The sequence below is a fragment of the Sorex fumeus genome, unplaced genomic scaffold (assembly GCF_029834395.1).
Source record: "Sorex fumeus unplaced genomic scaffold, SorFum_2.1 ptg000002l, whole genome shotgun sequence".
Taxonomy (NCBI): domain Eukaryota; kingdom Metazoa; phylum Chordata; class Mammalia; order Eulipotyphla; family Soricidae; genus Sorex; species Sorex fumeus.
The window spans coordinates 71,981,917-72,008,772 of record NW_026606059.1 but is presented as its reverse complement, the minus strand read 5'-3'; the positions used below and the strand labels follow the sequence as shown (position 1 = coordinate 72,008,772).

The 26,856-nt window shown below is 40.6% G+C and overlaps 1 protein-coding gene across 1 annotated transcript in view; it reads right to left on the bottom strand.

Annotated features, from left to right (window-relative positions):
• The window catches only part of NUDCD1 (NudC domain containing 1), a 77,728-nt gene that overhangs the window by 5,254 nt on the left and 45,618 nt on the right, over window positions 1–26,856 (bottom strand). The window contains exons 4-8 of the mRNA XM_056110710.1: window positions 26,558–26,738; window positions 19,934–20,110; window positions 17,473–17,677; window positions 13,201–13,345; window positions 7,397–7,522 (exon numbers count right to left, since the gene is read on the bottom strand). Of these exons, the coding sequence (XP_055966685.1) occupies window positions 7,397–7,522; window positions 13,201–13,345; window positions 17,473–17,677; window positions 19,934–20,110; window positions 26,558–26,738 (834 nt within the window). The remainder of the gene's footprint in view (window positions 1–7,396; window positions 7,523–13,200; window positions 13,346–17,472; window positions 17,678–19,933; window positions 20,111–26,557; window positions 26,739–26,856) is intronic.

The following is a 26,856-nucleotide window of genomic DNA, read 5'->3' as shown; positions in this document are numbered from 1 at the left end:
TTGGCTACATGGGGACGCTAGTCCCAGGATACTACAAAGAGGAAGTAGATAAAAACCGCACAAACGAGAACCCTGGCACCAGAGGGCCAACCAGAAAAAGACTTTGAGCCATCTCCCCTGGACCTGTGAAGAAATCTTAAGAATCAAGAAATATAAGACGCAACTGTAATTATCTTTCAGAAGAGATGAAAAAGAGGAATGGAAAACTATCTCAATTTGATCCATAAATTAAGTGATAGGAGTAACTGATGACACCTTCTATCTTACTCTTACTGTCTTCTTAAAAGAATATATAGGATACATGTCTTTTCTACTACCTTTCATGAGTTTAACCTAGAGATTTCCTGTTCTCATAAACTGTCACTTGATCACTTGATCCCCCATTATTCATTGATTTACTCGAGCGGGTGCTGGTAACGTCTCCATTTATCCCTGTCGCATGCTAGCGTAGCCCAATGGCATGTGTTCATTCTAGGAACATGCAGAGCCTCAAACCGATCATTCAGGGTCTTGACGAAGAAGTCTGACCATCTTGTAGGTGGGCAGCCACATGATCTTTTGACGTCCTGTGGAATCCAGTCAGTAATGGCTCTAGTCCAGTGGTTGTCTGTAAACCTCATTACATTAAACCCCGATTTGCACGTGTAGTGTAAGAGAGTCATGTTTGTCTAGAAAGCCACCACACACGCCTGTTGTTACATGTCCTACACTTTGCATTTTTTCATATGGGGCAGAAGACTCACAAGTGAAAATATAAACTGTGTAAGTTGCAAGTACTATTTTTTGCTGGTTTTATCTCCCCCCCCCCCCCCACACACACACACACCCAGATGTGCTCAGGGCTAACTCCTGCCTCTGAGGTCAGGGATCACTCCTGGCCGACTTGGGAGACCATATCTGGTACAAGGGATGGAACCCCGATTGATCACATGCAAGGCAAGCATCCTACCTGATGTACTATTGCTCTGGTCCCTGATTCAATCTTGTTTTTAAAAGCAAAAGATAGTTTCTTGGATCAGACACTAGTCAAGTATAATTCATTATCAGAAAGTAGCCTACTCAACCCTTTCATAACTCAAGTACATATTTAATAGAATCCCCAAGGAACTAATAGATGAAAAGTGACATGAAGCACTTTTCATGTACCTCCTGGTCATCTCTGAGGAAGCTTTTGTTCATCTCTTCTCAGTTTTGGATGGAGTTGACTATTTTCTTCCAAGTTTATAGGTTTCCCAGTTTTTATTTAGGCACTAAGATTTACAATATTATTTTAGAAGTTGTAACGTCTAGATACTGTCTCCTGATTTTTTTCAATTTTTTTAATACAAGAAAAGGCACTTGTCACAGATGTCAAAAAATGCTGCTGAGAACTTTAGTTCCTCTAAATAGTATTAAGTTGGACTGATCAGTTGTTTACTGTTGATTGCTGAGAAGCCCTAAGTTAGTGACAATTCTCATTTTTTGTATTTGAGCAGAATTATTGGAAAAATTATGACACTACTTCCACTACCCAGCCGTCGCCACACTCCAGGACGCTTTCCGGACCCACGCGGCAGCTCCGGCCGAGACCCACGCACAACTGAAGACCCACAGAACAAGGTAAGTGGAACTCTCTGAGACCTTGGACTCCAGGCTCGGCGGACCCAGGGACAGAGCTTCTCTGCTTGCTCCCACCACCACAGGTGACAAAGGGATTCTAATCAGGAGCCCCACCCTACCCTGCCCTGTCTGCTTCCATCAACCACCCAGGGATCGAATTGTGCACAGGAGACCCACCCTACCCAGATAAATACCCCACTGGCAGATTTCCACTCTCGACACTACTTCCACTACCCAGCCGTCGCCACACTCCAGGACGCTTTCCAGGACCCGCGCGGCCGCAAGCGGCCCCGCGACACATCATAAGACACTAAATACCCATCTTCTGGAATTGTCGTACCATATTTGATAGGGTTCAAATATGGTAACACCTACAAGGGTGATTAGAGGCCACCCCAAAAGTCTCTATATCTCTCGGAAAGACTGGCAAGCTACCAAGAGTATTCCGCCTGCACGGAAGAGCCTGGCAAGCTATCCGCTGTGTATTCGATATGCCAAAACCAGTAACTACAACTGGTCTCATTCACCTGACCCTGAAGGCTTCACCGACATGGCAGCACTGAGAAGGATGAGAAAGGAGAGGCCGACAAAATCTCAAGGCCGACCTAGGCTGCCACAACGAAGGAAGACAAAAATGATCGTCTGTACTTTCAATGCACGTACGCTAGCATCAGATGCATCCATCGAGGACCTGATGGTACAAGCGCGAATGATCAAGTACGACATCAATGGTCTGACCGAGACAAGAAGGCACGAATCTCACCATGCTGTTTTCGACACTGGAGAAGAATTGTTCCTCGGAACATGCGATAAAAGAGGTGTTGGAGGCGTCGGTGTCCTTGTCAACACAAATTTGGCCAAGAGCATTGATTCATTCGAATGCCTAACAACCCGAATCGGACGTTTACATTTGAATAGATGTGGCTCACTGCCTGCAGTTTCTATCTTCGTTGTCTATGCACCAACATCTCATTATGATGAAAGAGAAATCGAGAAGTTCTACATGGAGCTAGAGAAGTTCTATAAAGAAGACCACACCTTCTACAAGATCATTGTGGGTGATTTTAATGCCAAGATAGGACCGAGAAGATCAGCTGAAGAACTTCACATCGGGACCCATGGCCTAGAATGGAACGAACAGGGTGAGAGACTGTCTGAGTTCATCATGTCGACCAAGACCATTCATGGTAACTCACAGTTCCAGAAGGCAGAATCTAAACGATGGACATGGGAGTCTCCCGGTGGACGATTCCACAACGAAATAGACCACATCATATTCAATCGACGATTTTGCCTGACTGATGTCACTGTTGTCCCAAAATTTCGAACGGGATCAGACCACCGTCTCCTTCGTGCAAAATTCTACTTCACAGAGTGGGGAGAAAGGGCTGCAAAGTTCAAAAAGAGAACTCCCAGAATGACCACCAACTGGGAACTCTTTGGTACTATTGCGGCAACATGGGAAGATGCCATTGTTGACAACATTGACGAGGAATACGATCGACTGGTTCAGCACCTCCATGAATGTGCGAGGAACGCCAAGAGAGAGATAGCCACAAAAAGTCGCCTATCTTCGAAAACTCTTGAGCTAATTCGCCAGCGTGGTTTGGCGCATGCCTCAGGCAACCGCAAGCTAACGTCCGAGCTTGCAAAGCAGTGCAGAGATGCGATCAAGGAAGACCTCAAAGAGAGAAGAGCAGAAGTACTGATAGATGCGGCAGAAGCCGGGAAAAGTATTCGTAACGCCCGCCTGTCCTTCGCCAACTATAAGACCAAGATGACTGCCCTCCGACGTCCTGATGGATCCATCACATCCTCCAGAACGGCAATGGAGAAGATTATCCATGACTTCTACTCAAATCTCTTCGATAGCCATGTCCACTTGCCGACATACCAAATTCCACAGGATGGGTATGTCGTTCCTAACGTTCTCCCTTCCGAAATCCGACACGCCATTTCGTTGGTAAAGAAGCAAACAGCACCCGGCCCAGACAAGGTCAGACCTGAACACCTGAAGAACCTGCCGTCAGTACTCATCAATACACTGGCTCGGCTCTTCACTCGCTACCTGTCTGAATGCAAGGTTCCGTCCCAATGGAAAACCAGCAGGACCGTACTACTGTTCAAGAAGGGAGACATCCATGACATTGGCAACTATCGCCCGATCTGCCTATTGTCTGTCATCTACAAGCTGTTCACTCGAGTCATCCTGAATAGGATTGGCAGAACACTAGATGGACAACCATGCGAGCAAGCCGGGTTCCGCAAAGGATTCAGCACCATCGACCATATCCACATGATAACCAAGCTCATTGAGGTTTCTCGGGAGTTCAAGATGCCGCTCTGCTTAACGTTCATTGATTTAAAGAAGGCCTTTGATTCTGTTGAGACGGAAGCGGTCATTGAAGCCCTAGCCAATCAGGGCATTCAAGCCCAATACATCAGGATCGTCCGTGAGCTGTATTGCGGATTCACTACCAGGATCTCACCATTCTACAAAGAAGTGATCGTTGATGTCAAGAGAGGGGTGCGGCAGGGTGATACCATTTCACCGAAACTCTTCAGTGCCACCCTCGAGAACATCATGCGACGACTGGAATGGGAAGGAATGGGAGTGAAGATAGATGGTCGGCAACTACACCACCTCCGCTTTGCTGATGACATTGTTTTAATAACACCAAACATCAGCCAAGCGGCACAAATGCTGGCCGACTTTGACCGTGAGTGTGGAAAGGTAGGACTACAGCTGAATCTTACGAAGACAATGTTTATGAGAAACAGCCTTGTTCCTGACGCCCCATTCGCTCTCAATGGAACGACCATCTCCGAATGCAACAGCTATGTGTACCTAGGTCGAGAGGTCAACATGACAAATGACCTGGCACCCGAGCTGCGCAGGAGGAAGAGAGCGGCTTGGAACGCCTTCAAGAACGTCGAAGAAATAGCTAAGAGGACAAAGAACCTCCGGCTCCGGGCACATCTCTTTGATTCCACTGTTCTTCCTGCATTAACATATGCCTCAGAGACCTGGGCCCTACGCAAACAAGATGAGAACGCCATTCAGGTCTCCCAAAGAAGAATAGAAAGAGCTATGCTTGGAATAACACGTTTCACTCAAATGAGAGAACGAATCCGGAGTTCTGACATCCGTCGACGATCAAGGATCAGGGACGCTGTCTCATATGCCAAGGTGTCGAAAATCAGATGGGATGGTCACGTAATGAGATTTAAAGACGACCGTTGGACTAGAGCTGTTACTGATTGGATTCCACGGGATGTCAAGAGACTGCGTGGCCGCCCACCTACCAGATGGTCAGACTTCTTTGTCAAGATCATGAACGATCGGTTTGAGGCCCTCCATGTTCCCGGAGCGAAGAGATGCCATTGGGCTACACTAGCACGCGACAGGGACAAATGGAGACGTTACTGGTGCCCGCTCGAGCAAATCGACGACTAACGGGAAGTTAAGTGATTAAGTGATTAAGTGAGCAGAATTATTTAATTAATTTAAAATTAATTAAATTTTAACTAAAATTAATAAAATTCTAACACAGCGGTAGGGCGTTTGCCTTGCACGCAGCCAACATGGCCGACCCGAGTTCGATTCCTCCGCCCCTCTCGGAGAGCCCGGCAAGCTACCGAGAGTATCTCGCCCGCACGGCAGAGCCTGGCAAGCTCCCTGTGACGTATTCGATATGCCAAACACAGTAACAACAAAGTCTCCAATGGAGACGTTACTGGGCCCGCTCGAGCAAATCGATGATCAATGGGAGGGCCTTTACTTTACTTTACTTAACTATTTTAATTAATTTAAAATTAAATTATCTGGCTGCCTTAAAGATGCAATGGAAACTATTCCTGGAAACCTCTAGCTCTCTAGAGAAAAGGTCTCAGAGAACTAAACAGAATATGCTAGATATTTCTTCCTATATTTACCAACCAGATGTCACTTCACTCCTAAGGGATTTATAGAAACTGGATGTCATACTTGCAGAGACTTCTCTGTGTGTGACTACACAGAAGTATCAGTAGTAGAGAAGTGCAAATCTCTTGGGGTTTTTTATGAAAGGATTTTTCCAGGGTTTTTACAAGTCACACAAATCAGTGAGTCACATTAATACAAATTTTAAAGCTCGTCACATACACACGAAAAAGGGTCAACAATAAAACAACACTTTGAAGCAAAACCAATAACTTACGAACAATTAGTAAGGATCTTAAAAAACTAGACCATCCTCAGTCCCAGAGTACAGGCAGGAAAAGGAAAGGAATCGAGAGAGAGAGAGAGAGAGAGAGAGAGAGAGAGAGAGAGAGAGAGAGAGAGAGTGGCGGGGGGTGAGGGGGGAGAAGGGAGAAGACAGATGACAAGAAACATGAGAGGGGGACAGGGGAGCAGGGGGCAAGGACTTTCAGGTACAGTGATAGTATGATAGCACAGTGGGTAGGGCATTTGCCCAGATGGGGTTTGATCCCCAGCATCCCATATGGTTCCCAAGCACCGTCAGGCATGATTCCCAAATAACCTCTGAGCAATACTGGGTGTGACCAAATAAAAAGGAATACAGCTAAATATCAAAACCAGAGTTAACAACACTGAAGTCATGGGATCCAAACTTTAACTATTGCTTACAAAGGTGCCTGTCAAGGTGGCAGTTTGGGGGTAAAGGTACAGGAAGGGAAGCTAGGAACACTTGGGAGGGAAGATGGCACGGGGGTGGGGGGGGGGGGATTAGTGCTATAACACTGCCTGTCTAAAACCAACTCTGTAACTTTGCTCATCAAAGTGCTTTAACAAAATACATTTTAAAAACCTGAGAAGGCAGGTAAAGATGCTGTGATCTAGGTAATAACTGCAAATGCTAAGAATGAGAATAGTACATATCAAATGTGTTCCAAGGGAGAGGAAAGCCATTTTAAATCTCTTGAGGTTTTAATCAAAAAATTTCCCAAGTTTTTAACAGTTCACACAAATCAGTAAAACGTTGTAAAAAAAAAAAAGACTAAAACATTTAAAAAAAAAGGCAACAGTAAAACAACACTTTAAAACAATATCCTGTAACTTACAAATTAATTGATAAGGATCTTTTAAAAAGTGGAAGGGCAAGTAAAGACTAGTGACCTAGGCAATCACGGCAAATACTCAAATGAAAATCTAAGTGGAAAGCCATACATCAGAACCCAATTGTATGGTACTTTAACTTCTATAACTCTGTTAATAAAGGGCTGTGCACCCCAACTCTAGTCACCCAGAGTTTAAATACTTTTGAAAACAGAAAGGCTTCATGCAAAAATAGCCACTTAAAAAAACTGGCATCATGAATAAAGGGATTTTAGAAAGTGATTAAAGATGTACTTGTAGAGCAAATAGAAAGACACACACACACACACACACACACACACACACATACACACACACACAAACACGGACAATACTAAAGTAAAAACCAACCATTAAACCAGAGATTGAAATAACATGAAGTGCTTCTTTTCATAATGTTGAATGAAAAAAGATGTGATTAATATACATTGCAAGTTCACAACTGGATATTAAATACCTGCACAGAAAAAAAAAGTTGAATAAAAGTTATCAGTAGACAGAAGGACAAAAACTTAACACTTTCATGTGTGAATGCCGGTGAAATGAAGATATGCTATGTATGCTGTGTTGGAATGACATCACAGAGAATACCAAACAAACAAATCAGCTTTGCAAAATACATTTTTGATCATTCAATGTTCACATCTGAGTAAATTCTATTCAATTCACACAGTTTTAGGAAAGCTATCAAGAACTTACCACATGCGTAGTTTTTAATGTCTGACCATCAAATCTGCATAAACTGGAGCTCTCTTCAAAGAAAATATCACATTCTTCTAACTCTTGAGCATTACAAGGAGGTTTTTCTTTATCTGGATTTGGATTCTTAAACAAAGGGGGAAAAAAAACAACATTAAGGAATGAATATTTTCTTGACTATAATTTTCTTGAATATAATCTAAATTTGAAACATTTATATATTAAAACAATTAAAATCTATATTTCTGGGGGCAGAGAGAGAGTACTATGGGCAGAGTGATTGTCCCGCATGCAGCCATCCTGAGTAAAAGCCCCGGCCTACCATACAGTCCCCTAACCATTGCCAGGAGTGATCCCTAAGTTCAGAGTCAAGAGCAAGTACTGAGTACAGCCAGCTGTGGTCCAAACACCAAACCAAACCAAACCAAACCAAATCACACCAAATAACCTAAATTTCTAATCCATGACCTATAAAAGCCTAATAGAAACATGAAATGGCAGAATGAATAACCAGCAGGGAAGTATACTAAGACAGCGACTATTAATATGTTCCAAATGTTCAAAGATGTAAAAACAAACATGAACATATTGAGAAACTTAAAAGTTATAAAAACTCAACATTTAGGATCAGAGAGATAGAACAGTGGGTACGCACTTGCCTTCCACATGACAGGGATTGATCCCTGATGCCCTATAGGGTTCCCCAAGTCCTGCCACCAGTAGTTCTGCAGAACAGAGCCAGAAATAAGACCTGAACATCACTCAGTGTGGCCCAAAAACCTTAAAAAAAATCAGTATGTGAAATGGAAAAAAAAAAAAAGGAACGAAATTGAGAGCTGTTTAATCACTGCAGAAGACCGGGGAGTTTGGAACCAAGTGAATACCTAAAATGCAGCACAGAGCGAACCATGAAAACAAGATCCCACTGACTTCTGGGGCATTATCAATGGCATACATACGTATAAGAAAAGTGATTAAGAAAAATCCACAAACACCCAAAAAAGAGGTCGGGGAAGCAATCGACGAGGCTGAGCCCATGCCCACCACGTGCAAAGTGCTGAGTTTGGTTCCCTTCTCTGCAGGGTCCCAGAGCATTGGTCCCTTGTAAAACCGGTCAGATTACAGGTGTGACCCAGTGAGCCCTGAAAACTCTGACCTAAACCAGTCTGAGCTCTGTCCCAGGAAATATATCCATAAAAAAAAAAGATATTTCTCACCAGTTTTATTCTGGTAAGAACTGTAAACCTATAGATTTAGATCAAAGAACTCCAAGCATAACCTGTCCCCAACCCCCCCCCCCCCCAAAAAAAAGAGAATCACAGAAAGAGACTTAACAAAATTACTGAAAAGTAATGATAAGTATTTTTTTTGAGGGGTTGGTGGGATGGGAGGGGGATGTCATGAAGAATTGACCCAAGGCTTTCTATATACTAGGCAAGCATCAACCACAGAGACATATCCTTCTGTCCAATTATAAAAACCTGAAAAGCAATCAAAGGGAGAAAAACACTTGTAGGGGTGAGGAAGCATTTATCTTGACAGGAGCAATTAAGATATTTCTAACATCATTCATGTTAGAATGAATACAGTAAAGGCAAACAGGCTTCTGGCAATAAATGACAAACACGTGGTCGGGACAGATTACATTATTTCAGGCCTTATACAGCCTGCAGGCCAGAGGTTCTACACCCCTGTCTAGAGAGGAATAGACTTAAAAGACAGAAACAGTGAACTTATAGTAAACTCAGTAAAAAAGAAAGAATATCTGGTAGTCCACGGTGGGGGGAGAAGAACCCTAGATGTCAACAAGTCAACACTGAATTAAATATCCATAACATAAAAAAAGAAAGATGGGTATTTTGCAGATACAAGATGAATTTATCGCCAGCAAACTTGTACTACAAAAACATATTATAGGGATTTCTTCAGCAAGAAAACTGCCATAAAAAAAAAGAAAAGAAAGAAAACTGACATGAGATGAAAATTTGAATTGACACAAAGAAATGTGTAACAAAGTAAAATGACAAACATATAGATCAGTGGACAATCATTGTAAATCATAGTTCTGATCTCTCTAAGAGTACCAAATGGCTGAGAGTAAGAAATTTATAAAACATGGGGGGGCTGGAGGGATGTATGTCAAGACACTAGATGAAGGAATAAAAACATACTGTGCAACTACTGCACCACTCAAGCAGTTCATAAGATGTATGTAGAACTGAACACAATGGCAGAAGAGCGTGAAAGGACACCTAGAATCTGAGAGGGTTTGCTCTATTAGATCTGTTTGTGCCCCGGAACCCAGATGTGGTGCTCTTCTCCAGGTAAAAAGTCAAAAGAAGTAGTTGCTGCCACTGACTGAGAAGGAAATGACAGCTGATGAGTTGGGATCAATACGCCCAGCGATCTGAAAAGGAAAAGGATGTCCAGAAGAATGCAGAAGCTAGATACTTTCTCTTCTTTCCCTTCCTTCCCCCTTCAGCTATCCCTATGTTTTGTTTTGTTTTTTGTTTTTTGTTTTTTACTTATTTTGGTTTGGGGGCCAAAACCAGCAGTGGGCAGAGGTTACTTTACTCCTGGCTCTGCACAGAGTAATTACTCTTGGCAATCCTTGAGGAACTGTAAGGGATGCTGGGAATCCAACCCAGGTTGGCCATGTGCAAGGTAAGTGCCCTACCTGTTGTATTATCATCCTGGCCTTCAGATATATGTTAAAGATGGCAGGACAAAAATTAAAATTACAAGGCTTACTTCTAAGGCGGAGGAATCGAAGTAGAGTCCGGCAAGCTACTGAGAGTATCTCACCTGCACAGCAAAGCCTGTCAAGCTACCCCTGATGTATTTGATATGCCAAACACAGTAACAACAAGTCTCACAATGTTACTGGGCCTGCTCAAGCAAATCAATGAACAACGGGAGGACAGTGACAGTGACTTCCAAGGCAATCAGTACTCAACTAGACAAGATCACAGAAATACAGGAATGGGAGAGAAGAAACTTTGCTATTTTCCTAAAACTATAGATTGAAGACATTAAAAAAAATCTGCATCAGATCTATCTGTGATGCAATTAAAATAGGCTGAAAATACAGGGGATTGGTTAAAGTACCATTGAAATAAAAATGCATGCCAAAATTAACCATCCAAGCTTTCATCTTTGAAACCAGAGCAGAATTAATTTAAAGGAAAAGGAAGAAAATAGTCAATACAAAAGTATGGATTAATAAAACTGAAAACTGAAAATGAATAAATAAATAAAAGTCTCAAATAATCATATGTTAAGAAAATTAAATTCATAAATAAAAATTTTTCCCAGGAGGGTCAGAGCTTTATTACAGTGGGTAGGGTGCTTGCCTTGCATGTAGCAGAGCTGGGCTCAATCCCTGGCACTACATATAGTCCCCAAAGCCCTACCAGGATTGATCCTTTAGCACAGAGCCAGGAGTAAGTCCTGAGCATCAAAGGTATGTCCCATAAGCAAAACACCCTATCCCTGCATCACTGTCATCCCATTGTTCATTGATTTACTTGAGTGGGAGCCAGTAACGTCTCCATTCGTCCCAGCCTTGAGATTTTAACAGCCCCTCCTTACTCATCTTTCCCAACGCTGCGTATTGGAGGTTCTTTCAGGGTCAGGGGAATGAGACCCAATATTGTTACTGATTCTGGCATATCGAATACGCCACAGGTAGCTTGCAGGGTCTGCTATGCAGGCAGGATATTCTCGGTAGCTTGCTGGGCTCTCCGAGATATATATATATATATATTATACACACACACATATATATTATATATATTTTATATATTTTAAATGTATATATATATATGTTTCCCTCTGATTTTTGCCTAAACATAACAAAACAAAAATAAAACAAACAAAAAATATTTCCCAGGAGGGAAACATAGCCTAAGAGAAAAGGCTCATACCCTGCATGCGACCAAGCTAGTTTGAGCCTTGGCACATGATCCCTCAGCAACACCAGGTGCAGCCTAGGGCCCCCCCAAATCACCAGGAAGGGCAGCCAGGTCACCTAAGCATCAACTGGGAGCCCCGTACCCTACAATCAAAAATCTTTCCCAAGAAAGAAAACCGCAGTTCAGAGAGTGTCACTGAAAAAATTCAACAAAGATTTAATGAAGAAATAATTCCACAATCTAATGAAGAATTTATTAAATTTATAATTTTAACAATGTAATGAAGAAATGAAAAAAAAATGAAATGAAATGAAGAAATAAGTCCACACAATCTCTTACAGAAATAAATATGTATGGAGGCAAATCCATACACATTGTATAAAGGCAGCTTGACCTTGCCCGAAGAACTGGGGGTGAAGAGGATGCGGGTGGCAGAGACAAAACTATATATCAAAATTCCTCCTCACAATAAAAAATAAAGAAGAAAAAAAATTAAGAAAAAAAAAAGAAAAAAATTAAAAATAAAAGAAAACAAATAAAATTCTTCCACACAGAAGCAAACCTCTTAAATAAAACACTAGTAAACTCAAATTAGTAGTATGCAAAAAAGAATGCTATAATACAACCACTGGGCTTATCAATCACAAATGATGAAAATGCATCAAAATTTCAGTCTCTCAAGATAAGCACTCACCACTCACAGCACAGTTAGAAGTTAGATAAAAGTTATTATAACTAGACCTAGCTATCATACTTAACCGTGAAATATACTTTGCCCCATGATCACAAGAATGCCAATTTTCATCATTAGTCATTTCTATTTCACAGTGCATTGTAATCAAGGATTTTCAGCAAGGAAAATTTGAAAACCACAAAACTAGCTGCAGATGCAGACGTCAAGATTCTTCTCATATGATAAACTACTATTACATGCCCAGCACTCTATCACAGTAAGTGCTTAATGTATGAACTAATCTACGGCAATGCAGTGTGTTGGCTACAATAAGACTTCAGAAAACGAAGTTTGTCGTCTTAACAAATAAATTCCAGTACCTTCTAAAATTTTCAGTTATTGCTAGCAAATCTGAAATTTGATCTATACATTTAGCTATAATTTTCTTTTGACTAATTTTTTTTTCATTTTTAATATTCTAGTTTTCCCCCACTAATATAATGTTTGCTGTGGCTTGTGGTAAATGGCCTTGACTGTACTGATGAAAGTTCTTTCAATTCCCATTTTGCTGAATTTTTATCATGAATGAATCCTGGACTCTTGATATTCCAATCCTTCCCTCTGCCTTAGGATGCAACTAACCCTGCAGTATAAATAATTCTTTAAATCATCTTCCCAATATGTTCTAATTACAGATGGCAGTATGCCAGACATTTCATATGTGCTGTTACCTTAGGTAAATTAAAATATAAAACTAAAATCCGGGTGCCCTGCTGTATTTGTAAAGCTTCTTCAAATTATCTTAGAGTTCACAGAGTTGGAACATATTCCTCAAAATCTCAGAATTCAACTGTATTGTTGCTGTAATAATTAAAGTACCGTGTCAATCAAAAATAATTGCAGCACATGACACAATATATATACATCCTGTTACAATCTAAGATTGGCTAGAAAACTGAAATAATAAAATAGAACAATCTAGGTTAGACTGCAAAACTCAGTGTTTTCCCTTCCAGCTCTGACCAGTCATGTACGCAGCACACAGCTAAGAGAAGCTCACACACACACAGAATGTACAGAAGGTGACAACTTCACATCAGGTGCAAACACCAGGTCGGCTGTGGTTTCTTTTAGAAAAAGTGAAATAACGTTGGAAAAGTCTCACGTAACAGACTCCTGGATTCTTGGCCAGCCACACCACTCCTGAAGTTCCTTACCAGCTCGTCAGAGGTCAAATGCATCAAGCGTTCAGCTATGGCGGCGCACTGGGCTGAGTCTCTTAGCATCTGCCCCTGTTTATCACCAATGATGAGCTCCGGCCACGTCAGTCCTTCGTTCTTCTTAATCAAAGAAATCTCTAAGCTAGAAATAGAAGTGAAGAATGAGATTTTTACATTTGGCAACGATAGAAATTCTGTAATAGGAAATAGAAGGCTCTTCCACAGAAATGATCATCCTCCCAGCTGAGCTCCAAGACCCTCATATCTATGACCTGAGGGCTTCTTCCCAGGGGGTTTTCTTTCTCTTTAAAAACATCTTAAAGATGAAGACTCAAACTTCATGAAGTGAAAGTGAAGAACGGACAGGGGACGGAAATACAGCGCAAAATGGCTTAAAAAATATTCACTAAATTTAAATCATCTTGCCTACATTCACACATAATTAAAAAAACACCCTTTACACTTAGAAGTAAAATGATCCCACTGGCATCCAGATGATATTTTACCAAGATTCAAGTTCATTTTAGATTTGCAGATGCTGGATCACTTACAATTCTAAGTCAACATTTAGAGTTAATAAATAGGAAAGCATCAATAGAAATGCTTTGTCAAAAGGCAGGATGAGAGGAGTGACTGGACCAGGTAAGATGACCACAAAATACTGCAGTTCAGGCATGCAGTGTGCTACTGAGCCAAAGTAAACAAAAGTAGGAGCAGCATGGATCTACAAGCTATTTCACAGAATCGGGGGGAAGGGTGGTGGTGGTGGTGGTCAGGGAAGAAAAGCACGAAGAATTAGAAAAGCATTTAACTGAAGATACCTTTCTGTCTGTGGAGCCCAAACTGCCTTCACTTTCACAAACTAGTAGCTGCAATATATGAATATTAATCTAAAGCTTGGGCCTCCCATAATTCTTAGACCATCAGGCCTGCAGTTTGATGTGAGGGTCCAAGGATGAGGTGCTGCTCAGCTCTGTGGGGCCAGGATTACCTGGGTTAGCCCAACTGTGGTCAGGGGCCTTCAGGAATGCACTAGCTATACCTAGAGGACTATGAGGTGGCAGAGATCAAACAAAGTGGCTGCATGCAAGACAGACATCTTAACCCCAAATGATCTCTACAGTCTCTTGACTGTATTACTGATTCAGCTATTAAAGAAATGTTGCATCAGAAAGATGCAAAGCCTGGCAAACTACCCATGACATATTCAATATGCCAAACACAGTAACAGTGAGTCCCAAAATGGAGACGTTACTGGGCCTGCTCGAGCAAATCGATGAACAACGGGAGGACAGGACAGGACTGCATCAGAAAAAAATTAAAATCAGAAATATAAACAGATTAATGCAGTCTCTGTTGAACTATTTTAGATTTAATTTTGTATACACGTAAGTCATTAGACACAATGTCCAAATACACAACAAAAGGACCTTCTAGAGGCACCTGAAATTCTGGACTAGTGCATCAGATGAGAAGTTTGCTGAATCTGGGCAGACTACGAGCACAGGGAGTTGCCCAAGTGCTTCCTAAAAAAGCAAAACCCAAGTAAACTATTTGAGAGCAGTTGTTGCTATAATAGAAGAAAACTTAAGGATGAGGGTAACTAGGATATGGCCTGGCCATGGTGCCAGGTACCATGTTTAGCATGCGTGTGCCACACTAACCCGTGCCCTGGAATATAAGGACAAGCAAACAACTGCCAAGAGCACAGGAATGATTATTGCTAATTATCAAGCAGAACGTGCAAACTTATCCACTATTCTTTTCCAAAGCTGTTATCATCGCTTCATGAATTACAGTATTTTAAATCTTTCTGGAACCATTTATCTTGAAACTGTACAAAATAGTATCTTCGATAACATGAATTCTTATCATTAGCATTGAAAATTGCCACCATAATCAACAATGTCCAGATTTAGCTGCATTTTCTAAGGAGAAAGTTAAAAGTTGATCGTGATGATGACGAAGATAATATAGTAGCTTATGAAGTACCACGTTTACCACAGACCAGGTGCTATTTTCAGCACTACACAAGTTTTTATTCATTTACTGCTCAGTAAAACCACATAAAGTAAGCAGCGGCATCATCTCCATTTCACAAGAAAGAAAAAAAAGCACGGAGAGGATAAATAACTTGACATGATCATTAAGCTAGTAAAGCAGTTGGCTCCAGGTCCATGTTCTTCGCTACTCACTATTCTGCCTCTCTACAGAAATATATGTGAAGAACCATTAAAGAACTTCTACCCTGTTACCAGAAGTACAAACACTGTTCTTAGTTGCTACCCAGTAGTGATCAGACAATGTCAGATATAAGGAATTTCTAAACCACTGATAAATTTACACATCTAGTACGTAAATACACCTTTTAAAAAATTTTAAAACAACTGATTTCTACATTTTTTTGATTTCTACATTTTAAAACTAACATAATAACTACCAATCGTTCAATCAAAAAGAAATATAAAGCCACAAACTCTAGTCTATTTTATATAGGTTTGAGAGGACTTGAAAATGAGATATTTAGTAAATCGAGTATAGAAAAGCATACATTTCTTTCAGCCATGGATTCCATCCATACATACCAATCACATATCATTGGAGTTATCTTTTTTAACATAAAATACTAAACACTTCAACAGGAAGGTAAGAGTGATCCATATTTCTGTATAAAATGCTGAAAATATTTGCAGAAAATAAATTTTCTCCTAAACATTTGCTGGATTGGAATACTGTTTAATATTTTTGTTTGTTTGGGGGGGATGACTAACAATAGCACAGTGGCTGACTTGGCCGACCCAGGTTCGATTCCTCTGCCCCTCTCAGAGAGCCCAGCAAGCTACCAAGAGTATCTTGCCCCGCACGGCAAAACTTGGCAAGTTCCCCTTGACGTATTTGATATGCCAAACACAGTAACAACAAGTCTTACAATGTAGACGCTACTGGGCTGCTACTGCTCGAGCAAATCGATGAACAACGGGAAGACCGTGCTACGGACTGAATAACAATATTTTTTGTCTGGCTGTGCTGAGGGCTTACTCCTGACTCTGCACTGAGGAATTACTCCTGGCAGCGCTTGGGGGATCGAACCCTGGTAGCCCACACATAAGGCAAGTGCCCAACCCACTTGTACTATCTCTCTCACACTTACTTTCTTACTGATGTCTATGAAAACCTTAGTTTTGATATAAAAAAATGGGATTTTTGTATGTTTGTTTTAATAAAGTAAAAAATGTATTATGTATTTGTTTTATTTTAGTGTCCTACACATAGTATTCTTGTGTCTTTAATAAAAGAAATGTAAGTAGTTAACGTATTACTATAAACAATTTTGAAAGAAATATTAACTATATTAATTATTCCACTTAAATTTAACCTCCACATGTATTTTTGCACATGTGAGGCTTTAGATGTATATATAATTTCTAGCAATACTGTTTCATGTGTGCCAGGCCTGGGTTGGAAGAAGGCATATCATAGTAGATGCACCCTTCTACCCTTTTCTGTATCTTAAATTTTAGAGAATGGGAATACAGGGGCCAGAGAGAAGAGCACAGCAGGGAAGGAATTCCTTTGCATGCAGCTGACCCAGGTTTGATCCCCAGCATCTGATATGGTCCCCTGAGCACTGCCAGGAGTAATTCCTGAGTGTAAAGCCAGGAGTAATCCCTGAGCATTGCATGAAGCAACCCAAAATCAAGAATCAAAAACAAACCAAAAAAAAGAATGGGGATATCTTATCTAGTAAAAAAGAATGGGGATATCTTATCTAGTAAGTAGATTTAATAGAAAAAAAATTTCTATTTAGTTTAAAAAATGCGGTTTTTGTTTACTTTTTTTTTGGGGGGGGGACACCCAGCGATGCACAGGGGTTACTCCTGGCTCTGCACTTCAGGAGTTACTCCTGGCGGTGCTCAGGGGACCATACGGGATGCTGAGAATCGAACCCGGGTCAGCCACGTGTAAGGCAAATGCCCTACCCGCTATGCTATCTCTCCAGTCCCTCTATTTACTTTTAAAAATGCAAATTCCGTATTATTATTGAAATTACTCTTATATAATACAAGCAATACCAGTATTTTTAAGCCTGACTTTTTTTTTCTTTTAACACAGAAACTGGACTTTCAATCTGTCTTAAGTAAAATCATTAGCAATTCAAATTGACCTATGATAGCACTCATCTATGACAGTCCTCATCTTTGACACAACCACTGTAGATAGAATAAAAATATAAATGAAATTTTAAATATGGCACAACTATAGAAATACCTATTATTCTCTTTAAGTATCCATGTACTGCTTTCATGATCAACAGATGAATAGAGGTTTCCATCCAAAATCCCCTGACCTTTCACTACAATGTCAATGTGATCAGGCAGAAATTGTACATGAATATCCTCCTTAGTACTGTCTCCCGGAAGTGGCATTGTTACTGTCAGATCATCTTCGGTCTGTTGCCAGTAATACAAAGGTTCTATTGAGAAAAAAAGAAAAGCATTTAATAAGAATTTTAAGGACAGAAAATAAACTAACAACATGCTCAAAAGAACAGACTTTATTCAAAAAAAGATCTAATGAGTCTGGGGAAAATACAGCAGGTAGAGCTAGAGCACCTGCCTTGTACATGACCAACCCAAGCTGATTCTTCTGGCACCACTCTGGGTCCCCTGAGCCCCAGCAGGACTGACACCTGAGCACAGAGCCAGGAGTAAGCCCCGAGCACAGCTAGGAGTGCCCCCCTCCCTTGCAAAAAAATTTTTCTTTAAAGGGACCTTAGACATAAATATGACAAGAGCCATATACTTTTATAAGAGTAGGGAAAATGTTTTTTCAAATATTTATTTTACGCAATTTTCAAACAATTCTCAAAAATTATTTTTAGAAAGTAATAAATATGTAAAACTAGAAACTATTTTAAATAGGTTGAGTTAAAAAAAGGCAATGTGTGTAACTGCTAAATGTTATTAAAAGTTCTTCAAAGAAAATAAAGTAGTTCCTGGTTATTAAAAATAAGAACAGGGCTGGAGCCATAGTATAGTTGGTGGGGTGCTTGCCTTGCACACAGCTGACTTCAGTTAGATCCCTGACACCCTATATGGTCTCCCAAGGCTGCTACAAATGATCTCTGAGTACAGCAGTCAAGTGTGACCCCCCAAAAACAAAACAAAGCAAAAACAAATACAAACAGCCATAAACAATGATAACAGGTATGCTCCCTTAAATATTTTTAAAATATATTTATTCTGCATAGTCATGAAATTTACATACAAGTGGGACTACATGGAAAATATCATGCTAAGTAAAATGAGTCAGAAAGAGAGGGACAGACATAGAAAGATTGCATTCATCTGGGGAACATAAAGTAACAAAATAGGAGACAAACACCTAAGAATAGCCGAGATTAGTACCAGGAATTTTGCTCCATGGCTTGGAGGCCAGCCACACATGTTAGGGGAAAAGGGAGCTCAGATAGAGAAAGGAAGACCAAATAAAGGTGTTGGGAGGATCCTCCCAGGATGGGAGAAGCATGCGGAAAGTAGACTATAGACCAAACATGATTGTCACCCATTGCCTCTTTTGCAAACCACAACACCCAATAAGAGAGAGAGAGAACAAAAGGGAATGCCCTGCCACAGAGGCAGGGTGGGATGTGGGGGATGGGGGGTGGGAGGGAATACTGGGATCTGTGGTGGTGGGAAATGGGCACTGGTGGAGGGATGGGTATTTGATCATTGTATAACTGAAATCCAAGCACAAAAATCTCTAAGTCTACAACTGTACCTCATGGTGTTTCACTAATAAAAAATTTTAAAACTTAAATTAAAAAAATAAAAAAAATTCATTCTGTATAAACTGCTAAGTTCTTTTTCATACTAAAATATTATCATTCATTCATTAATTTATTCATTCAAAGAAAGTGATTATGCATACATGGAAATTTCTTCGGGTTAAATACAACAGTTATGAATATTAGAATACCTTGTAAAGAAATGCTTTTGGCTTATTTTAAAAGGTTAATATCTTTAACATATTTGCTACTATCTGCAACAAGTCTCACAATGGAGATGTTACTGGGTCCGCTCGAGCAACTCGCTCGAGCAGTACCTTTAATATTGGCATTAAAGATATTAAATAAAATATGAAACATGCTGGCATCTCGAGTATCAACAACAGTATCCATTCAAGAAATTTCTATTAACATCTACTCAAGTGAGCTAACATGTAGTTTTAAAATGTATTTTGTGTAATATATAATTTTTGACATAAGCACTATCTTTTACAAAAGACTATTTTTGGAAATGTAAAGAAAAAACTAAGCACCTACTGAACTGGTAATACCTGTAATTGTCTGAAAAGTCAAACGAAACATAAATATAACTTTTTATTTTTTGCAGGGGGTGATAAAGGGGCAGGGGTTGTAGGCCACACCTGGCGGAGTGCAGGGCTTCCCCGACTCTGAGCTCCATGTAAGGTGCTAGGGAATTTCTGTGTTAAATACACATACATTGGGCTGGAGCAATAATACAGCAGGTAGGGCTTTTGCCTTGCACGCGGCCAACCCGGGTTTGATTCCCAGTATCCCATATGGTCCCCCAAGCACCGCCAGGAGTAATTTCTGAGTGCATGAGCCAGGAGTAATGCCTGTGCATCGCCGTGTGTGACCCAAAAAGCAAACAAACAAAGACACAAACAAATACATATACATTATGAAAACTGAAAGTAAAATCACCTTTGATTTTCTCTGACATGATTTCATCCTTATTTTCTTCAAGATCTTTGCCAACAAACGTGAAGGCCTTATAGGAGACAATCATGAGGCCATTCCCGTCAGTCTCGATGGCGGCATAATGAGGAACTGACTTGCCACGGAGAAGGTCGCGCCTCACAATGTCATATTTGTTACTATCTGCAAGAAAATATTTTAGAACAAATGTCAGAGATAGTGAGAGCACGAGAGAGGGAGAGAGAGAGAGGAGAGAAAGAGATTAGAGCCTCCATAGAGTCAGGTTGTGGGGTGGTGGGGTGGTGGGTGATGGGAGGGAATCTGAGACCTGGGAACCCTGGTGCTGGGAAATGTACACTGGAGGAGGGATGGGTGTTGGAACACTATGACTGAAACCTAATTTGAACAGCTTTGTAAGGGTCTACCTCACAGTGATTCAATAAAAAAAGTAATTTTTTTTAAAAAAAAGTAAAAGAAGAACATTAGAGAATGATTGTTTTTTCATAAAAAAATCATAGATAAAAAAATATACCATAAAATATTTTGAAGATACTTTTATACAAATACAACTAAAAAGGAACATTATTATAAACCTTTTCACAGTAATAAAAAAAAGTTTACAAGCCTACTTTTCTGTGAAAGTCCTTATTGTACAATTCTGGGTCTGACCAAGTTTGCTCTGGATTACACTGTCCGATGTGGCTGGCCATCCTGTGGCAATTATTTTTGTCAATCATGAGATTCAGTGCTTAAGTTCGACAGCCACATGTCAAAGGCACACTAGTCACACTTCAAGCACTGAAGAGGCACACATTGGTATTTGTGACCACACTGATGGACACATCTATGGGCCTTGTCCCTCTTGAACAATTTCTGCTACAAGATCTAGCAGTTCTCTAGACCTTTAATGGATTTGCCTGAAATCCCCTTTTTCTGGAGGATTGACCTTTTCCTGAACTGCTTGTCAGCAGGTAGAGGGCAGAAATCTTTTGAAAAGAGTCACAAACTGAAGATAAAACAGCAGGGTATGGGCCAGTTTTCTGTGAACTTTCTCTGACATAACTTCCTTCCAACCTTGTTTTCTTCCTGTGATTTGGAAAACCACAACCTTCCGGTTGGCCCCAATCAAGCTACCTGAGCCCCTTTCTGAACACTGCGAGGATCCACAGAACCATATAGTGAGAAGCACTGGGATAGATTATGTCTTAGCTACTATAGTGAGTGTCCTTAAGATGTGTCTGATTGAGATTATTTTTATATACAAATATACTGCTACATTATTATTTCTCATAAATTAAGTGAATTTATTTCACTATAAAAATGGGTTATTTTTTTAAAAAGTATTCAAGTATTCCAACTGAATCACTATCTTTATTTACACAGCTACTCTATTAATGTGAGTTATTTGTAATTTTCACTGTAGCACTGTCCCGTCCTCCCTTTGTTCATCGATTTCCTCGAGCGGGCACCAGTTACATCTCCACTGTTAGACTTGATGTTACTGTTTTTGGCATACTGAATATGTCACGGGTAGCTTGCCAGGCTCTGCCATGCAGGCGGGATACTCTCCGTAGCTTGCCAGGCTCTTCAAGAAGGACAGAGGAATCAAACCTGGGTCAGCTATGTGCAAGGCAAATGTCCTACCTGCTGTGCTATTGCTCCAGCCTGTAATTTTCACAGTAGACAAAAATACACTCAATATCGTGAGTTATATATAAGAGTACATCTAAAATATCACTATATTCTAAATCCTCACATCCTACAGTCACATGTTAATTTCATTTATATTTAAGGAGAGATTTCTTCGAACAAACTCTTATTTATCCCTTATCAGCTAAGTACACGATAAAATGTTCTAACTGCCTCAAAAGACTCAAATTTAGACACTACTTTAGAGGATGGCTTTCCTAACATATGCAGAAAACACACACACACACACACACACACACACACACACAACCTGGAAGATCTCAAATAAATCCTATAAAGTTAGTAAGTGCTCAATTAAAATTGAACTTTTCTTCTAAAATTCAAAAAAAATTTCAATATCCTTAACATGCTGAACAATTCTTCTCCAATGTCAAAAACGGCATGATGAGATTGGTGCCTTCTTGTCTCTGTCAGACCAATGATGTCGTACTTGATCTTTTGCGCTAGTAACATCAGGTCCTCGATGGATGCATCTGATGTTAGCGTACGTGCATTTAAAGTACAGATGATCATTTTTGTCTTCCTGCGTTGTGGCAGCCTAGTTAGGCCTTGAGATTTTATTGGCCTCTCCTTTCTCATCCTTCTCAAGCTGCCATAATGGTGACGCCTTCAGGGTCAGGGGAATGAGACCCATTGTAATTACTGGTTTTGGCATATCGAATACACAACGGATAGCTTGCGAGGCTCTGCTGTGAGGGCGGAATACTCTCGGTAGCTTGCCAGGCTCTCTGAGAGGGATGGTGATACCATTTCACCGAAACTCTTCAGTGCCACCTTCGAGAACATCATGCGACAACTGGAATGGGAAGGAATGGGAGCGAAGATAGATGGTCGGCAACCACACCACCTCCGCTTTGCTGATGACATTGTTTTAATAACACCAAACATCAGCCAAGCGGCACAAATGCTGGCCGACTTTGACCGTGAGTGTGGAAAGGCAGGACTACAGCTGAATTTTACAAAGACAATGTTTATGAGAAACAGCCTCGTTCCTGACGCCCCATTAGCTCTCAACAGAACGACCATCTCCGAATGCAACAGCTATATGTACCTAGGTCGAGAAGTCAACATGACAAATGACCTGGCACCTGAGCTGCGCAGGAGGAAGAGAGCGGCTTGGAATGCCTTCAAGAGCATTGAAGAAATAGCTAAGAGGACGAAGAACCTCCGGCTCCGGGCACATCTCTTTGATTCCACTATTCTTCCTGCATTAATATACGCCTCAGAGACCTGGGCCATATGCAAACAGGATGAGAATGCTATACGGATCTCTCAAAGAGGAATTGAAAGAGCTATGCTTGGAGTATCACGTTTCACTCAAATGAGAGAAAAAATCCGGAGTTCTGATCTCCATCGAAGATCAAGAATCAGGGACGCTGTCTCGTTTGCCAAGGTGTCAAAACTCAGATGGCCTGGTCACGTAATGAGATTTAGAGACAACCACTGGACTAGAACCGTTACCGACTGGATCCCACGGGATGTCAAAAGACCGTGTGGCTACCCACCTACCAGGTGGTCCGACTTCTTCATCAAGATCATGAATGATCAGTTTGAGGCTCTTCGTGTTCCCAGAGCGAACAGATGCCATTGGGCTACACTAGCACGCGACAGGGACAAATGGAGACGTTACTGGCGCCCGCTCGAGCAAATCAACGATTAACGGGAAGTCAAGTGATCAAGCGATCCTTAACATGTACTGGAGATATTTTTCAACTTATATAAACACAAAATATAAATTTAACATTCTACTCAATACACCTGCAGGTCAAGCTACAGCTGTCTCAGACCCAAACATCTTGTAGAAAGAGGAGGAGCATGTATGACGGTGCCTCCTTAAAAATGTTGAGTTAGGCATCTTAAAAAACTTAAATCTACAAATAGAACTTCAAAAAAAAAAAAACAAAACTTAAAGCTGCTTTTATTATCTAAAGAAGGAATCCGCAAAGTACAATCTATGCCTTATTTTTATATAGGCATATATAAAATTATATTATTTTTATTTAAAATAATATATATATATATATATATATTGCTCTGAGAGCAAGAGCAAACTGTATATTTATTTAATTAACTCAATTAGGTTTTGGTGCCTCACCTGGTAGTACTCAGGGCTAATTCCTGGCTCTGGGCTTGGAGGTATAGGGCATAGGATGCTGGGGACTGAACCCAGATGGGCCATGTGCACGGGAAATGCCCTGTGTATTGCACTATCACTCTGGTCCCTAAATTTTGTATTTTATATGGTTAAAAATGCATTTGAAATACATGTTTAAATTTCTATTTCAGCACCCATTGATTTTACTGAAACATATATTGTCAACATCTAGCCCCAACACCCAACATCTGACCAGAAGTTTTTTACTTCCTGTGTTCCTCTTGATGAAACTACACAGGCAAGAATACATTGAACATTTTAAAGAACAAAGTTTATTTTCTGGAAAAATATTCAATTTCTCCCCCCGTCTGCCCCCCTCCCCTGCCCAGGCCATACCAAGTGGTACTAAGGGCTTACTCCTAGTTCTGTGTTCAGGGATCACTCCTGATGGGGCACAGGGGTTCAAACCAGTGTTGGCCAAGTACAAGGCAAGGGCTCTGCCCACTGTACTATCTATCCAGTCCCTTAACCTATTGATTAATTATTCTGATTGTGCACATGTGCACTTTACATGTGAGCAAGTGCAGGCAGAGTCAAATACAGCCTATATAGAGGTCAGAGAGGTCAGAGAGGGTGATTGAAAGGATACTCATTTTCAAGCAAATATGAAAGCCTCTTTAAGAAACCAGTGTTAATATCTCAGACTGCAAACTAGCAGGTATAATAAAGAAATGGTTTTCTGTGGAGCTCAGGGATAATTTAAGACTGATAAGTTAATTAAGCTCATAAGAGCTAGCAAGAAAAATAAAGGGTCATCATGGAAACAAGCTTAGTTCTCAAATGCAATAAAAAGAAGTTGGTGAGTCATTAAACACTAAGCTCTGGCAAGGTCTGTCCTCCCGCTGTTTATTTGCTCGATTTGCTCGAGCGGGCCCAGTAATGTCTCCATTTTGGGACTTGTTGGTACTGTGTTTGGTATATGGAATAGTCTCGGTAGCTTGCCGGGCTCACCAAAAGGGGCAGAGGAATCAAACCTGGCTCGGTCAGGCTGGCTGCGTGCAAGGCAAAAGCCCTACCACTGTGCTATCGCTCCAGCCTGGTAAGATCCTCATACAAAGAAAAAAGATTTTTTTTTTTGAATTTTATACCTTTTATTCAATAATTCTAATACTGAAGATATATTCTACATATATGATTCAAAATAAGAACAGAGCATAGGGTGCTTAAGTAGGGTTGAATTAATACAATCTTTGCACAGATTACTTTAAATGGAACTATATACAGAAACTCCAAATCTGAAAACATTAGGCAGACAGATTTTGGAAAGGAATCATTTCTTGGGGAAAAACAAATACAACCAAAAGTATCACAGAATAAGTAGATTTTTGTCTGAAGACAAGTCACAGTCAATGCTATGTGGAGTGACCAAGACAGAGATTATCTTGCTGTCCTTCTCATCACAGAGCACTGGTTCAGGGCAATCCAGGTGCTGGAGAGGGGGTGGTGGACTCTCAGAGGAAAGAGAATCAGAGAGGACAGGTTCAGCAATTTCTCTCTACTCTGACTGAATCCCTGGTTGACTTTTGGACCAGCTACACATTAGACTTTAGTTTTGAGCCAAAAATTTAATATATGAGTGACCATCTAAAAAAGAAGAGTTTCTAGTTCAAATACAGTCAAATCTGATTAGACTATTTTTAAAGAAAATAAAATCTGGGAAAAAGAGACTTTTAAAGTCCAAGTTGGAAGGGTGACAGTTTCAACTGGACCAAGAGCTAAGACTTCCAGGCTTATAGCTGATAGTTTTACTAAGGGCAGAAACAAATAGCAAAGCTCAGTCTGATTTAAGACATATCACAGTTGGGATGTACGGAAATAAAGGTATTTGTTTCCATCTTGGTTGTGTAATTTATCCTTCAGTTATAATAACTGAGACCACTCTCCACATGCTTGGATGAGGAACTGGCAGAGGAACCCAGGTGTGCGGGACCCGGGGCTGAGATCTCCAAGCCTGCTCGGATTGGGACTGGGCCTCCTCCACCCAGCTCCCCCACTTCCAGTCGCTAGACAGTTACACCCACCAACTGCCATGTAACCCCATCAATGGCCATCCAGAGACTCTAAAACCAAGCTCCTGGAAGTGCGTGGCCACGTTTGTGGCCGTGCGACCTCTTATTCTCTAGTTCTCACTCTCAGAGAACCCGGCAGGCTACTGAGAGTATCATACCCGCCTATATGCCTGACTAGGAACACCTGTAATGGTGATTAGAGGCTGCCCCCAAAGCCTCCATCCTCGGAGAGCCCGGTAAGCTACTGAGAGTATCCCGCCTGCACAGCAAAGCTTGACAAGCTACCCGTGGAGTACTCGATATGTCAAAAACAGTAACAATGAATGGTCCTCATTCCCCTGACCCTGAAGGAGTCTCCAATATGTCATCGGGCTACACTTGCATGTGACAGGGACAAATGGAGACGTTATTGGGCCCGCTCGAGTGATTTGAAGAACAACGGGGTGATAGTGATGTTATAATACATAATTTGTATTATATGTATGTGCACACATGAACATCTACATTTGGAAGAAAATACCTATTTTAAATATTAAAATATGTACTTTATATTCTTTAAAAAATTAGAGAAACCACCTTCTATACAAAAGTCTGACTACAGAAGATAATTAATCCCTTTCAATAATCTATACCTCACAAGAAATTAGCTATGCATACCCATGCCACTGGGAAACAGGTTCTAGAATCCTAACATTAAACCATTCTCCTATACACAAGAAAAGGAAAGAGTATTTACAAAGAGTTCTCTTGTTTTACCTTTATTTTTCTGACTGATAGTGACCCACTCCAAGGAAACGTAGAAACCACTTCCTTTCATATCCAGTTCCTCCCTCTCGATGCGAAGAAGAAGGGTGGCTATTGAATGCTCTCCAGCTTTCAGCAATGAGATACTGTGAATTATGATAAAAGGTTCCCCAAGCTCTTCATTAAACATAATCTACAAAAAAGAAACAACAGACTCACAACAGTATATATGACATAAATGCAGATAAAAATGACACATAAAATTATGATAATCCAAAAATGTGGATACTATTTACTAAAAAGGTAAAGGT